The following is a 14,936-nucleotide window of genomic DNA, read 5'->3' as shown; positions in this document are numbered from 1 at the left end:
TTCTCTTAATAAAATACATCCAACAACCTAATATTGTTTTATTGCCATCCTACAGATAAGCTGTTTCTGTGGCAAAAAATAACGTAAATAAACTGAAAACCTCAGATAAGTACCTTATCTCCTCTATCCCATTCCTCAAATCCTTGCCTACTTTTGGCTGGGCACCATACTACAGGAAGGAGATGGATTCATAGGAATCACTATGAACTCATGAGAACAGGAATTAGTATATAAGGAATTAGAGGGTCACAAACAAAAGATCCTCATAAATGTTCTCTCCTCTAAAAGTGGGTGTTTCTAAGCCACAGTCACTGAGTTAAGAACTGAGAAGAGATGCTTTGGAATGAGTCAAGAGAAAGATTAAATCAGAGAGGGGAGGAGAGTTGGGGAAATGACTGCACTGCACACTACACCAGAGCAGAAAATGTCATGTGGCATAGAGTCTTGACTACTGGGAACAATCCTAGATCTCAGGAGGTGGAAGGGTCCTCAAGCATCCTTGTTCTTCATCTTCTCCAGGCAAGGATGCAGCTGCCAAGAGAAATTATTTACAGTAGACATGTTTCCCTTTAAGGTTTCTAGAGACTGCCTTTTCTTATCTTGTGTCCTTCGCATTCCAGGAGATTCTTCTAATGTCCTGCTCAAGTATCTCCCGTGCTCCCTGGGGCCTGTTTGTGCTTCTCAAGTATGCGTTAAGACACAGAGAGCTTCTGTTCAGCAGCCTGCTCATTTGAGGAAATTTCATCAATCTGAAAATAGCCAGTAAGCTGCCTCTTAGCGTTTTCTCCTCTAAATGAAGAGAATTCATACAGAGCCTGAGCAGCCTCTCCGGGGATGTTACACAGAGGATTCTAGCACAAGACGGACCAAACTAGATGGGCCCTCTAGATATCTTCCCAGACAGAAAGCCTTTGATTCAATTCCATTCATCTTTTCGTGATGTTTTCATCACTTTGTTCATTTTTGTCACTATATCTGTCATCAGTCCAATCTTAAATCTAATATGCATCGGAACAGTTTTTCACAATACAAAATGAAACCTAATTAATTCAGGTTAAGTTGGAAGAGTCAAGTCCTACTGAGTAAAAAATCAGAGTGAAAAGTATTTTCAATTTAAAAAATTACATCTATTACAAAAAACTACATAATGGATATTAATAAATATGATGAAAGTTAATGAAAATAGTGAGTTACAATCAGTTTATTTTTATGGCACTTAATACTTTTCAAAGTGTTTTATCCTACATTATTACATATTGCCAATTTTATTCAGTATATAAATGCAATGTATAGGTAATAGGTCATCAACCCTAAATCAAAATGTCATAATTTATCCTGCTAAATTCAAACTATTAAATCAATAAGCACTGTATATAATTGTTCCAAGTCTGCATTGGAGCAGTCTGAATTAATGAGGTTCTGTTCTATTGCAGTTATCATAAGTCTGACAATTTTATGGCCATCTTATCTCCCAGTGTGTCACTCCCATCTACAGATTAGTAATAAATACTGTTTCTTCACACAAGAACTTTTGTTATAACAGATCATCCTACCATGAAGAAGTTTCACCAAATAAATTGCCTCAAAACTAAGGAAATGTTTTATATGATAAATGTGCCAAATGTTCATTATTCTCAAAAAGTGCTTGCTTTGATCTAAAATGAGCCTCTGTAAGGAGGCTATCCCAAGATAATGTGGACTTGGTATGTCACAGAACTTACCACCTTTCTCTTTGTCTGAATCATGATTAATCCACCTAATCATAAATAATGAAACTAAAGTGACACAGGTAGAAACCCAGGCATAGAATCCCCTATTTGAGAAACCTGGTGATGTAGAAAGGGTCTGTCAGTATCTTCATCTCTACTTTCTTCTTTAACCTGCATTTAGAGTCACAACAATTTATTGTCCTTTCACAATGGTCAAAGACAATGCCTTTACCTACCTTAAAAAGTCTTAAAATGTTAGCAACCATGATGGACACAGAGCTTGCTGCAGCACCTATGACACCAGAAATCTTGTCGGGCTTGGTGAATATGGGTGGATCTCCATTAGCACACTTCACATCAGAAGCGTCTTTCTCTATCAATGCCTGCACAAAGGTTAGCGACTGCTCCAAAGCATAGGTGTCTCTGGAGCAAGTGTCAAGGATCCGGACACCGAGAGTAATATTGGAGAGGAGATCAGGGTCCTTGTTAATCTGGTCGATTGCATAAAGCATGGCCTCAAGTCTGTGGATCCCCTTTTCCTTTTTCAGTTCCCCACAAGGCACCCCTCTCTCTCCCTTAGCATGGACAGGGAAGAGGCCCCCCAAAATGATGTCCCCATCTACCCGTATGGAATGGGCATACTCCTGGCTGTGAGTTCTTTGCATCATTGTGAGGATCCAGTAGAACTTGGCAGTCAAGAGGAAGAAACAAGGGCAAGAGGCTGAGCGCTTTCCCTCACATACCATTTTCTCCACAGATGGTGTTGCGATCCAAGACCCAAAGTTTATTCTTGCCGCAGAAGAAGGGGAACCACCTGAGGCTGCAAGTTCTGGAGGCTACCATCAGGGCCCATGGGGAAAAGGCTCTGTGGATTTTAGCAGGTTTTCTTGATTTGAACGTCACAGTGAATTTCCATCAGACCCTTAAGGTTCAATTTTATTCCCACATAAAGTCAACTTGCCTGGAATGACGCAAGAATTAGAATAACATCTGAGGTTCTGATGTTGGGATGAGGTCAACAATTCACGTCCTTGACATCAGCCCCGTAGCAGAATTATTCCTGGGGGTAGGAGAGGGAAAAAAGGGGGATTCAGTTCAATGGAACTGTGTTTTTCACATATTGAAGCCCTGTCTACATCAACTTCTTTTTCTATATTATCCCTTTTTGTCCCCCTGTGATTCTGAACACCTGGCCACACTGCATCTAAACAGGGAGATTGATGATACCTTTAGAGCAAGAGAAACAGAAAAGTATCGGAAACTAGGTTGATTCTCCCAAGCCAGAAAATATTTATTTCTCATTTTATTTCAATAAATCCTATTTCCATGAAAGTAAAAATCCTGTAATGAGTGCCATTTTATTTCTTTTCAAATCTGTTTTTACCTTTTACAGATATCTGAATTCAGCATTTAAATTTTGTTCACAAAATCATAATGAAAAGTTATTTTCTGTGATGCACTCAACAAGCCAGTCATCTGTTAATGACATTTTTTAGTGTCCCAGATTTCCCAGTGGGCAAAAGTGATTATTCAATCACAAAAAAAAAAAAAGACAGAAAGAAATCTACTCAAAGATCTCAAAACATTTAAGTCCTACAGTTTCTGAAAGCATTTAACATAGAATATCAGCTACTTTGTATAAGTTATCTCATTGTTCTCTGGTAACAAAACAAAGACTTGGAAACTAAGCACATAAAGAAGGTTATGTGTGAAGATCTTCCTATTACCATTGTCAGAGTACTAAATTAATTTGTCAAGGTGGAAGCACTGGGCATGCTTACAGTTCTGAAGTAAATATGCCTTGATCCTAGAATCTCTAGGAGCATATCAGAGCTGGAGATCAATTGAAAAGCTTCTTAATTTTGTCTGACTCAGTGGGGAAAACAGTTATTTCATCAGACTAGAAATAATCTAGAGTGAAAAAGTCTGCAGGCAAATCTATAGAAAAAGTTCATTCTAGGACCTATATCCTTAAAGAATTCCATGAGAGTGGAATAGATTTTTGAAGAGGTTTAGCTGAAAATGAGAGCCAACTTAATACAGGGAATCTGAGATTTGAAATGTACATATAATTAAGAGAGTAAACAACACCAATTTATTTTGGCAGGATGGTAACTCCAACATTCACTTCCAACCTATTTATATATGAGTCTGAAACCTGAAATTTAGACCATTTCCCTCTACCCTAGCCAACCAACATCTGGTTGTATTTTCCATTCATTTATTCAAGTTCCAGTTCATAAAATTTTCTTTCCATCTTCTTCATCCTGAAAGAAAGGACGGAGCCTCCCTAGGGGACAACTGAACATATGTTCAAGTGCCTTCAGAGAAAACTGAACTTTTTTTCACTTTCAGATTTGCAAAGGGGCCCAGAGCAGCCCAGTGCACTGAATTTCTGAATATACACTGAGAGGCCTGAGCAGCCATGGGCCCCTCTAAGTGTTCCTTGTCTCTTGGCATGTGGTGAGCCCTGGATTTCCTCCACACTGCTCCACACACTGAGTCCTTTTCTGAGTTTTCTCACCACTCAATTCTCCAAGCAGCTGCTTCTCCCTTGGAAACTCAGATTCCACAAGAGCCTAACCTAAAGTACTCCACAAAAGGAATCACTTAGAAAGCCAACTTGACTTTCTGGAAGAAACCATGTAAGTGATGGGTGGTAAATTACCCATGAAGAGAAGGATTGTGTTTTACAATTTCACAAGGAATACAGTAACATGATAATAAAACCTCATTAACTTCAACCACTAATTTAGAATTTGAGACCAAGACCACAGGGCTGGACTGACACTTAGCAAATCCTTTCTGGCAGAACCTGGAATACATGGACAAATAAGGAGAAGGAGAAATATTTAAGGGGGATTGATGGCACCTGTTCTCCATACCCTTTCTTCAGTATACCTCCCAAGTTCTTAAATGCTTTAAAGAATAAGTGGTTTTCAGTTATTGACAACACATAAGCAGGCCTTCTGCTAATCATGAAGCAACCTTACCTACTCGTGTGGCATTAAACTAGATCCACTTACTGTGCAGAACTGGAAGTAATGGAAATGAATTTCTTTTCAAATTATTGGTGTTTGCAAAAATGTTCAGTCTCTTTATCATCTCATAGGTGTGTTTGGAGCTTTAATTTAAGGGAAGGTCAGGGGATGGAGAGCATGTAGTGTGAATTGTTTGGATTTTTGCTTGTGTTTCCTCTCCTGCAACATAGAATCAATTGTATGCAAGCTCCCTAACTCTTGATTTTTTTTTTTTTGTCTGTAAGTGGGTGATAGAACCTACCATACAGCACACAAAGAAAACCCTAGTATATTGTCCAGGGTGCATGCTCAGAAAACAGGAGCAAACCTGATCTATTCTACTATTCTTTTTCTACCAAAGCAGAGCAACTTCTTGCCTATTTGCCCAGATGGTAAGATTTTTTTTTATTGTCACTTTAAAAATAAAATCAGACTACTTATAAAATATTTAAATATTGCAGTTACTTCCAAGTCTGACACATTGACATAAAAATCACAGACTCCATGGCTGGAAGGTTTGGTTTCCCTTCTAAATTCTGAGAAAAATATATGTGAAAGTTTGTGGAAAACTACCTAACTTAGGTTTCATTGTATAATCTTACACTGCATAATCTCGCTCTTACAGAATTCTTGTGAGCTTTAAGCCAAATTTATCCTACTTAGAATCAATGAGTTTAAAAAAAAATAATGACCTTTCTCTGCTATAGATCCAAGTAGCTCTACTTCATGTTCCGTGTTTGATTTAAACTAAAACAGTATTTCTCTCAAACTGACCTTTCTCTGGATTTGGTAGAAACCTCACTCTTAAAGGAAGTATGAGATCTGAGCTCTGGAAATCTACTTCTGAGAAGAGCAGATGCCCTGAACTACTGCTGGGTCCACAGTGTGGATAGCTCAGCAGAGGCTTAACCATCTAACCCCAATTCTTCCTCTTCACCCTCTCCCTGCTCATCCTAACATCATGCATCATATACCACTAGACCTTCCACTGACAGTCCTGCAGACCTGGTTCTATTAAGGAGGAGGTATCCTGGCTGGAATTTGAGTCCATGGCTCCCTAACAGTGCTCCGGGTAGTTCCTGAAAGGCCAGTAAGGATGACTCCCTCATGGGCCAGAGTTCTGAATTCTGCTTCTTTTTTTCTTCTATGTACCCTCTTTATACTAAAGTCTCAAGTACCTAACATGGGTCTCTATGAATTTCCATATACCAATCATTAACTCCTGTGTGGGAAAAGAAGGTTTAGAGAAGTTGAGTAGAGCCCTGAGCTAACAAGTAGCAGAACCAACAAAATCCTCAAGCCCGGAATGTGGGTCCTGTCCTTTTAGAAAGCCCCCAGTGCTTCAAGACCAGCTGTGACATACCACAGTGAGGGTGAAGGCCCATTCCTCTACTGGAATCTTTTAGAACCATGTACATCTTCAAGGCTTAGCTCTTTAAAAACAATGTAATGTAATAATAATTAGGAGGGGGCAATCTGGGGGCATTTCTAAGATGATAATTTCTGAATCTCTCCAAAGGTTAAAAACATCCAGTACATTTTAGCCAGACATCTCTACTTTAAATCTGGTTTCCTGGCCAGCTGCTACAAGAGAAACAAAACCACAAACACACACGGAGTCTGTCAGAGTCACTTCTGTCTTCCAGGCTGTGGCAAGTGCGATTAAGGCATGACACACTAAAATCCTTGCTGAGAAACATTGTTCCCGAAGAGCTATTTTTCTCATAAAAAGGTCAAAGCAGCATTCTTATGCTGCATTCCATTCAGCTCTTTAACAGAAAGGTGATGCTGAATGTTGACATCAACTCATAAAGTTGCAAATCCAGATTTTCACCTGAAACTGCCCATACTTGCAGCTCGTTTTGGTTGTTTGGAAATACATCGTATTTCTGAACCATCTCCCAGGTTGCCCTGTGTGTGAATCATTGGTGGGGGTAGACAGAGTCCATCCCTGGAAATGGAGGCCTGGAATTGAACCCTTGTCTGGCAGTCACTGGCTTGTGACATTGAACATATCACTTCATCTCTAGGTAGTTCCACCTCCTCATCTGTGAAATAAGTGAGATAGAACATAAAATCTCTAAGGTGTCTACCAGCTTCCTGTTCTGAGGTCCTTTTATTTCATTATAAGGGACTATGAGATTATACGCAAACATTAGAGCAAAGCTTTGCCAACTGAACTTAATAACTGATTTTGTTTTCAAGCTGAGTGACATTTTTTCTATCAGTAAGAAAGGGCTTCTGCACAAGCAGGCCCCATATTAAGAAAATCTGATCCACAAGAAGTTCAACTTACTAAACAGATAAATTAGAGGGCGATTATTTGCATTACAAAAGAATTCACCACAGGTTTCCTTTAATAGCTAAATCCCGTGCATTTAAAATACAATCTGATTTAGTAGAATTCAATTTGTACCCTTCTTTCCAATAACACAGCTGTTGCATAAAAAAAGACTATACTTAAAGAAATGAGAAGCCACTTTTATAGTATAGAGCAGATAAGAGAGAAAGTGGGTGAAACTAACACTTATTGAACGCCTACAATATGCCTGGAGCCTCAAACATATTATCTCATTTCCTCATGAAATTCACCTATGAGGTTAGCATCAAAGCCCCCATTCTGGATATGAGGATCTGAAAGCAAATAGACTGTGTGTGTAAAGCCCAGGCCACAGTTCAAATGCATGACCCTGTTACATTGTTCCCTTTACTCCACACTCCCTAGGGGCAGGAGACCCTGATAGATATAGAGCTACCCTTCATGCTATCCTATGGCGTATGAGCGGACTGTCCTAATGTCCTGATTCTAGTCTCACTCTTTCCAGAACTCACTGCATGGAACTGGGCAAGGCACTTAGCCTAGAATGAATGAAAAATGACTTCTGTCCATATCCTGGACTGTGAAATCAAACTTTATATATATATATATATATATATGTAAAGTTATATATCAGTATATATTATATATCAGTACATATATAATGTACTGATAAGGAAGAGGCAATCTGGGGGTATTTCCAGGATGGTAATTTCTGAACCTCTCAAAGGTTCAGAAACATCCAGCACATTTTAACCAAACATCTGTGTGTGTGTGTGTTTGTGTGTGTGTATGTGTGTGTATACTTTATAAGTTGCCAAGAGCTATAAGAATGTACAAGGGTACTATTAGTTTGCAATCAGCCCTAGAAGTGAAATATTTTACTGGTATGTTGTACTTAGAAGATTTGAGAAAATCACTGTTCTATCACACTCATGGCTGCTCAGACTTTAACAAAAGTCATGTGTTCAAGAATGAAGCTTGAAGAACTCGTATTGAGAGCACAGCACTCAAAGGAAAACTGGAGGACATAAGAAGAAAGTCAATAGAAGTAAAAGGTCTGGCCTGGAGAACCAAAGATCATAACACTTCAAGCATCCCAAGGATTATTCTGAAAAAGAAATGGTAAAAATTGTTACAAGACAGTTTTTCTATAGTGAAAGCAGGACAATAGGAAACCTTCCCAAATTATAAGGAGAATATAATGCTTTTACCCCTAGGGTTATTACCACTAGAAAAGTCAGCCAATAAGCAACCAGCATATTTCTATCTTTGGGCAAAATCCTGCCTGGAAATTGGCAGGATGTGTGTTTAACAAGCTCTACATACTCCTCTAGGGTCTCTCCTATACCTACTTGCTTCTGCCCACCTGCTGCTCTCTCCCACTACCTCCCCAGAGCTGGCTCTCTTCCTTCCCACAGTGTTAATGTGTCCCATGAGTCCTGACCTCAAGACCTTGTCTCTTGTTACCTTGGTACTCCACAGGGAGTACCAAGTTAAGTGGATTCATCAGCAGGTATCAAAACCTAAACCGGCATTCCTATCATCCTCCAACTAGAGCACCTGTGTCTTTAACATGATTCCTAGGGCAGCCATACTTTCTTTACCAAAGAAACATCACCATTAATAGTGTATATAACACTGGTGATGTAAAAAGCTATGAGTCAGGAACCTTCTCTCAACAGTGCCCCTCAGATAACTTCAACAGCAATGCCCACTGCTCATAAGGTGGGGCCTGGGATGGACAACATTACGTTCAAAATCCTTCTAGTCAGTGGGTAACTATATACAACTTGACAAAGTATCAAGTAGAAATCAAACTCAAAGAAAACATTCTCTGAAAGGAAGGATGGGAAGAAGGGAGGGAGGAAACAGGAAGGAAAGGAGGGAGGGAGGAAACAGGAAGGAAAGGGGGAAGGAAGGAAGGAAGGAAGGAACAAAGGAAGGAAGGAAGGAAGGAAGGGAGGGAGGGAGGGAGGGAGGAAATGTTTAAATTCCTAGCAGAGAAAAACCAGTCTTGTGATGCCAAACAGTAAGATCCAAATATATGATCCAACTGCCTCTAGGCTCCAGCCTCTCCTGGAACAATACAGAATGACCATCCCTCCAGGGAAAATTGTATGTGTGAGGCTGGTGATACTCCTCAGGTTCTACCAAAAAAACAGCAACAATTAATTTCCTGAACCTTTACAAGCCAGCCTATTCAACAGGCATGGAGACCGGGCTAGGTTTTTGCTGTGGATTCTGTAAAAGATAAGTCCATGCAGCATCTTCTTTCTAAACACCAAAACAGAGCAATGCCACTCCCCTCCCTGACTAAAGCAAGGCCCTCTTTATGTTGGGCCTTCTTGTAACTGCAAGAGGGAAGACAGCAGGAAAGGAACTTGTAAGGAAAAACATCATTGCTGCCACAAGCATGTGTGTACAACATTCTGTAAGTCATGCCCTGAAGACAATGGAGCATCCTTACACAAAGATTGGCACCGGATGCTGCCAACGTGAATGTCAGCTGGGTTATTTGATGCATAAATACCAATTAAACAAGCCCCACAGCAGCTTCAACCTGCCCAGCCAAGTTTGAAAAGAGCACATCTCTTCAGACCTCTAACTTTCTCCTGCACTCGTTGGAGCTCAGTTCATCCTTTTTTCTATTCCTTTTGAATTGAGATTTTTTAAAATAATTATTCAAGCAGCCAGAAAGTGCAAAGGGGGCATAATAGGGCAGAACTAGCTAGCTCAAACCAAATACAACAAATTGAGCCTACATAACAGTATAGGGCTGTGTTCTCAGCATCTTTTTTCTCTACTCTGAGTAAAATGTCTCCTAGAGAGCCTCCTCTCATCTAATTGTCACCACATCACTTATTTAAAAGCAGCAATTCTCTGTCTTTATCTTACATGTGGTACAACCTGTAGTTGACTCTGAAATAGGAAAATTGCACTAGAATATCATTTCCCTGGGTTCAATAAGGCTCTTCTTTTCAAAATTATCAAGCCATATGTTTTTAAGAACCAGAGAATGAATTTCACACAGCCGATTCTACGGAGATCTTTCAAAGATATTATTCACAAGCAAGTGACCAAGGTAAACTAAAGTGGTTTCTGTAGCCATTTGCAATTATTGACAAACAATTTCATAGCAGAAAATGGAAATTACAGTCAAGTACAATAAGCTGTTTATCCAAGATCTACCTGCTGGTGGCTCTTTTTTCTCTTATTTTTTCTTTCAAGCAAAATACAAGCTATCATTGCAATGCATTTCTCCTGTTTGTAGTTTTTTTCTTGTAACTATCTCCACCACAAACCTTGTCTTCCAGTTCTGTCAGTTGGCAGTATTTATGTTCAATAGCGGCAGTGGCCAAGACCCTAATGTGTTCTTGGGTGTTTGTGAGACTCCCATACCATCAAATCTGTGGGAAAGGATCGCCACCGATTGGCAAATAAGACATTGCCTCCAGGGGCGGGACTGGTTGGAGAACTGAAGAGTTTGTGCTTCTGCAACTAGCCAGTGAATGTATTTTCACCCCCATTATCCTGTAGGCTCAGACACCAAGCCCTCTGACCCCAAGCTCCCCAATTTGGTCTAAGCGAGAAGCAATTCCTTAGGGAAGCGCGAGGGTGCTGTCTTGCGCCATTGGGTGACTCTCACGCTCCTCTGCATATCATTTGCACCAAAGAAGCATGCCAGACAACACGGGTTTTTGTTGAATGGTGTGTATGTGGGGGGGGGGGTGTTCTGTTATATTTTCACCAACTGTAGGAACATCAGGGATCTCCAAGCTGTTTGGCTGAGCAGATGCGCTCGCTCAATGGCGTGGTTTCGGGGTCTCTCTCTAGCTCTTTATCTGTATCTCAGACAGCAGCCACTCACCCCGCCCTAGGTTCCCTCTTCCCCGCTGCATCTTCCTTTTTATTCTCAGTTCCTTGGGCTGTAGAAGCCCAGCTCTGGGTACAGTCTACAGCCGCGGGAGATAGCTGGTTACTCTTGCCTTTCCTTGCACCTTGGCACCGCCCCAGTTCCCCGAGGGCGCCCTCCGCTCCCGCCACACCTGGCCGCCCTGAGCGCCCCCACCCCGCACTTGTCCGCGCAAAACTGGGACCACTCTGGCCATGGGTGCTACCAAGGAGTTGTCAGGGAGCGTTTGCCTTTGCTTAAGAAACTCAGCATCCCTGAGACCTTTCTTCCACCCCCACCCCCACCCCTAAGAGAACAGGAACTCCAGTGTTTTCCCCAGAGCCACAAAACGGGGAGGGGGGACATGTAAATCCCAACCTCGCAGGGCTAACTCCAAGAACGCAAACTCAAGGCACAGTGTGCTCTGTGCGGAGATGCGGATTTCGAGGACCCCCACAGTGCCAGGCTTCTTCTGCGACCCGTCCCCCATCTTCCCTAGATCCTTGTTAGACCATCAGCCAGCCCAAGCTCAGAAACGCGGGGGTTATCCCAACTCAACCTGGAAGCAGCTAACTTCGGAAATCCCTCCCGTTAGATTCGCATAACGAAGGTACCTCGTCATCTCGGCGGGGCAAGTCCGGATTCCGCCAGGGCAGGTCCAGGAGGTCACCCAGGGCAGACAATCCAAGGCAGAACGATTTAAAATCCTGCCGCCTTACGCCCCATCTGAGCATCCTAGGAGCGCCTGCCCTCTTCCCATCACCCTTCAATCTCCCATTCGCCGACTAAACTTTTGGGGGATCACATCTCCAAGCCTTGGGAGTTCCAAGCTAAGCATCCCTCTCTTCTGAACCTCTTCGCTGGAATGTAATCATGGGAAGACAAGAGGGGTGGCTGCCTTGTTATTTGCAACGTAAAATCAACAGACACCCAATCAAGCTCCAATGCCCGGCCAGCCCCTCGCCCCCTGGTGCCCACTCTCCCTCTCTCGCCGCTTGTATTTCCTCCGCCCGCCAGTTCTCTCCCACACTCCGGATGTGCAAGGCCACCTACTTGTGCCCAGGAAAAGCAAATCACTAAAGTGATCTGAGAAGGAACGGTCCACCTGGCTGTCGGCTGAATGATTTGGGGAAAGAAAATGGAAAGGGTAATAAAAATAGGGGGAATTCTACTTTTTCAGCAAGGTTGGCGTTTGGAGAGATTTGGGGGGTTGGGGGCTGAGGGCTTCCCCCCACCCCGTGGTTCAGCACTTGCTTTCCTCTTTTCTCAGCTTGCTGCTCGGCGGGGAGTCTTACCCTGCTCCCCGCAGAGGGCGCGATGAGGAAGCCCGCGGGGCGTCCGCAGCTCCATGTCAGCGCCGCCGCCGCACGAGGCGAGCACCGCGGCCGCACTTGTGGCTGATCTCCGGGCTGAGGAGGCTGAGCTGGCCGAGCCTCCGCCAAGTCTCTTCCATGTGAATAACAAATACTCCCACCGGCGGCCGCGATTGGTCTGCGCCCGGCGCCTCCCGATCCTCCTCCCGCGACCATTCACCCGGCGCGGCGCGGGAGCCGCGGCCGGGATCGCGCCCGGGATCGCCAATCGCTTCAAGCCAACAGTCACCTCGGGAAGCGGGAGGAGGAACCCGAGAGGCGGGAGCCCCGGATTTCGATCTCACCGCGTAGCCCTGGCGTGGGCGGGAACAGGGACACTCGAGCGGCCGGAACCCCTCCGCACTTCAGCCCCAAACGACGCGGGGACCAGAAATATCAATAGTTCTGAATTTAAAAAAAAAAAAAAAATCACCTCTACCTGCCCTGCTCCCAACCTAAACTGGAGGACCCAAAGAGGGGGAGATGAGAAGATGGGAGGGTGGTGCGGAGCGGAGCGGTAGAAGGAAGAACGTGGCGCGGAGAAGCCCAGTAGGTCCTACTGCCTGGGGAGCTCAAAACCGCGCGGGAAGGGGCTGCAGGACGCCGACCCGAGCAGGACAGTCCGCTCACGCAAGCCCGAAGTTCCCCCTAGTGAGAACAGTGCCAAAGAGGGTCACTGTGACGAAGATATGGCAGATGGCAAGTGTTCTGCTCATGCCTTCTTTCCGGGGATTCTCAAAGTACAGCCCGCAAACCGCGCGGTTCCCCGCAAAGTTTGCCTCCCGCCGTGCGGTTGTTCGGCCATTCGTCCTGCCCGGCTGCGCAATCATCACCCGACACCGCGCCCCGAGGGCGCCTTCTACAGAGTACTTGGAGCTCGAGACTGGGCACGATACTGTCCCCCTGCGGATAATGTGAGGGAGGGGGCGTGGGCGGCCATGGCGACCGTCATTTTATTGATAAGATTCGAGGAGCCGCAGACGCGGGGCAGGAAAGTCCTGCGGTGCCGCGCGCCGCGGGGAAACCTCGGGATTCCCTTCGCCTCCAGCTGACGGGAATCCGCCGGGCTCCAAGCGAGCAGTCCATCGCCCTCCCCGCTAGGCACCGCCCAGGCCCCTCCACACTGCACCCGCCGCGCGGAAAGAAAGAGGAAGCCCCTGGCGCGTGGCGCGCGGGGAGCTGCGGCCCGCCTGGCCTTGTGTTGGTAAGAAAGCTCCATCTAGAGGTGACCGAGCGCAACTGCAGCCGGAGCGCGAGGACCGGTGCCAGGGAGGGAGGGGAGAGGCGCTGGGGGAGATGGAGGCAGCAAATGAGGAAGGTGCGAAGGGGAGACCCGCAACATTTAAGGCCCTCTGTCCTTACCTCTGCCCAGGGAATCTCTACAATGAGCTTCAACTTCCTAAGTAAGTATCGTGAACTTCATGACAGGTAACTGTCATTAATTCCTGTGTACAGGTACAGCCATCATCCTGTCCAGGCTTCTTTAATTTTCGAATCAAAAAATGAACAAAGTTATTAACCCCACTCTTACAGATGAAGAAGAAAACCAGACGTAGAGACACGCTTGGCAAGTACTAAAACTGGAAATTTCAAAACTCCCTCCCTGGCACTGTTGCTTTTCCCAACGCTGGTATTAGTGTGAAATTTCCAGGTTTCCTAAAGCCACCCTCTTTTCTTTTACTTAGAAAAATCTACAGTTTTCTAGCTCAGGGGCATTCTTCTCCATCCATTCAGTTACTTGATTGTAGAATCATTCTTTTATGACCATAACCACCTGGGAGGGAGGAAGGAGGATTTGGAAAGACAAAATAGGCTGGATCCCCCATTCCAAAATATTTCTGCATAGGGAATCTCAATTTACAGGAAATGTACACTGCAACCCTAAAAGGAGGGATGGCCAGTGCAGCCTGGAGCAGCAAAGGTGGGGTAAACCCCTACTTGCTGTAGAAATGGAACTGAACAGGCTCATTGGTTGTATGTCTGCTATGAAGCGTGGGGAATTTTCTTAGAGACTGGAAGAACTCACTCCTTCTCTAGAAGTATGAAAATAAGCTTGGCAGCTTGGTTTCCACAGCAAGCAGTCCAGCCTGACTCAAACACCAGTCTAGTGACCAGTGTCTAAACAGAGCTATCATAGGTAACATAGGGTTATGAATAAATCCCTCTGTAGGCCATTTACTTATGCGTGCCTTAATATATTAGGGGAGAGACATAAAGGAGGAGCAAGACTGAGGCACAGAGCTGCTGACCATACTCTGGTCTTCAAGGTCTGCTAGGGGCTGGTTGTGGGCCCAGAAGGATTGTTGCCTGATGTTAACCAAGAGGGCAGTGCCCTGGTGCTCTGGTAGACCCATTTTCATAATGAGGACAACACAGCTGGCTGTGACTTTTAAGGCCTAACAAGGCCAAGTGAACTGCTGAGGAAAGAATAGCCTAATGAGCTGCTTTTCTCCTTTCCCTATTGATTTTAACCTGCAGAGAACTGGTGTCTTACAGCCACATGGCTGCTTTTCTGGTGCAACTGTCTGAGGGATAAGTAGACTTGCTCTCTCCTAGGGAAATTATTGTTCTGATGCTCAGCTTTGCATCATTCTTAACTCAATACTCAGAGAGGAGCCATCACTCAAATCCCACATGAAATCT

General features: G+C 44.2%; 1 protein-coding gene across 3 annotated transcripts in view; it reads right to left on the bottom strand.

Moving 5' to 3' along the window:
* The window catches only part of Grm8 (glutamate metabotropic receptor 8), a 767,244-nt gene extending 754,564 nt beyond the window's left edge, over positions 1-12,680 (bottom strand). For 2 of the 3 annotated variants that reach the window (XM_074063975.1, XM_074063963.1), the window contains exons 1-2: positions 11,556-11,912; positions 1,946-2,769 (exon numbers count right to left, since the gene is read on the bottom strand). In XM_074063975.1, the coding sequence (XP_073920076.1) occupies positions 1,946-2,455 (510 nt within the window). In that variant the 5' untranslated portion in view covers positions 2,456-2,769; positions 11,556-11,912. Of the gene's footprint in view, positions 1-1,945; positions 2,770-11,555; positions 11,913-12,236 lie in introns of those variants that run through there. The other variant, XM_074063968.1, reaches the window with a different exon arrangement.
* Positions 12,681-14,936: the final 2,256 nt, after the last annotated feature.

Source organism: Castor canadensis, chromosome 2, assembly GCF_047511655.1.
Source record: "Castor canadensis chromosome 2, mCasCan1.hap1v2, whole genome shotgun sequence".
NCBI lineage: Eukaryota > Metazoa > Chordata > Mammalia > Rodentia > Castoridae > Castor > Castor canadensis.
This window is presented reverse-complemented; position numbering and strand designations above follow the sequence as displayed.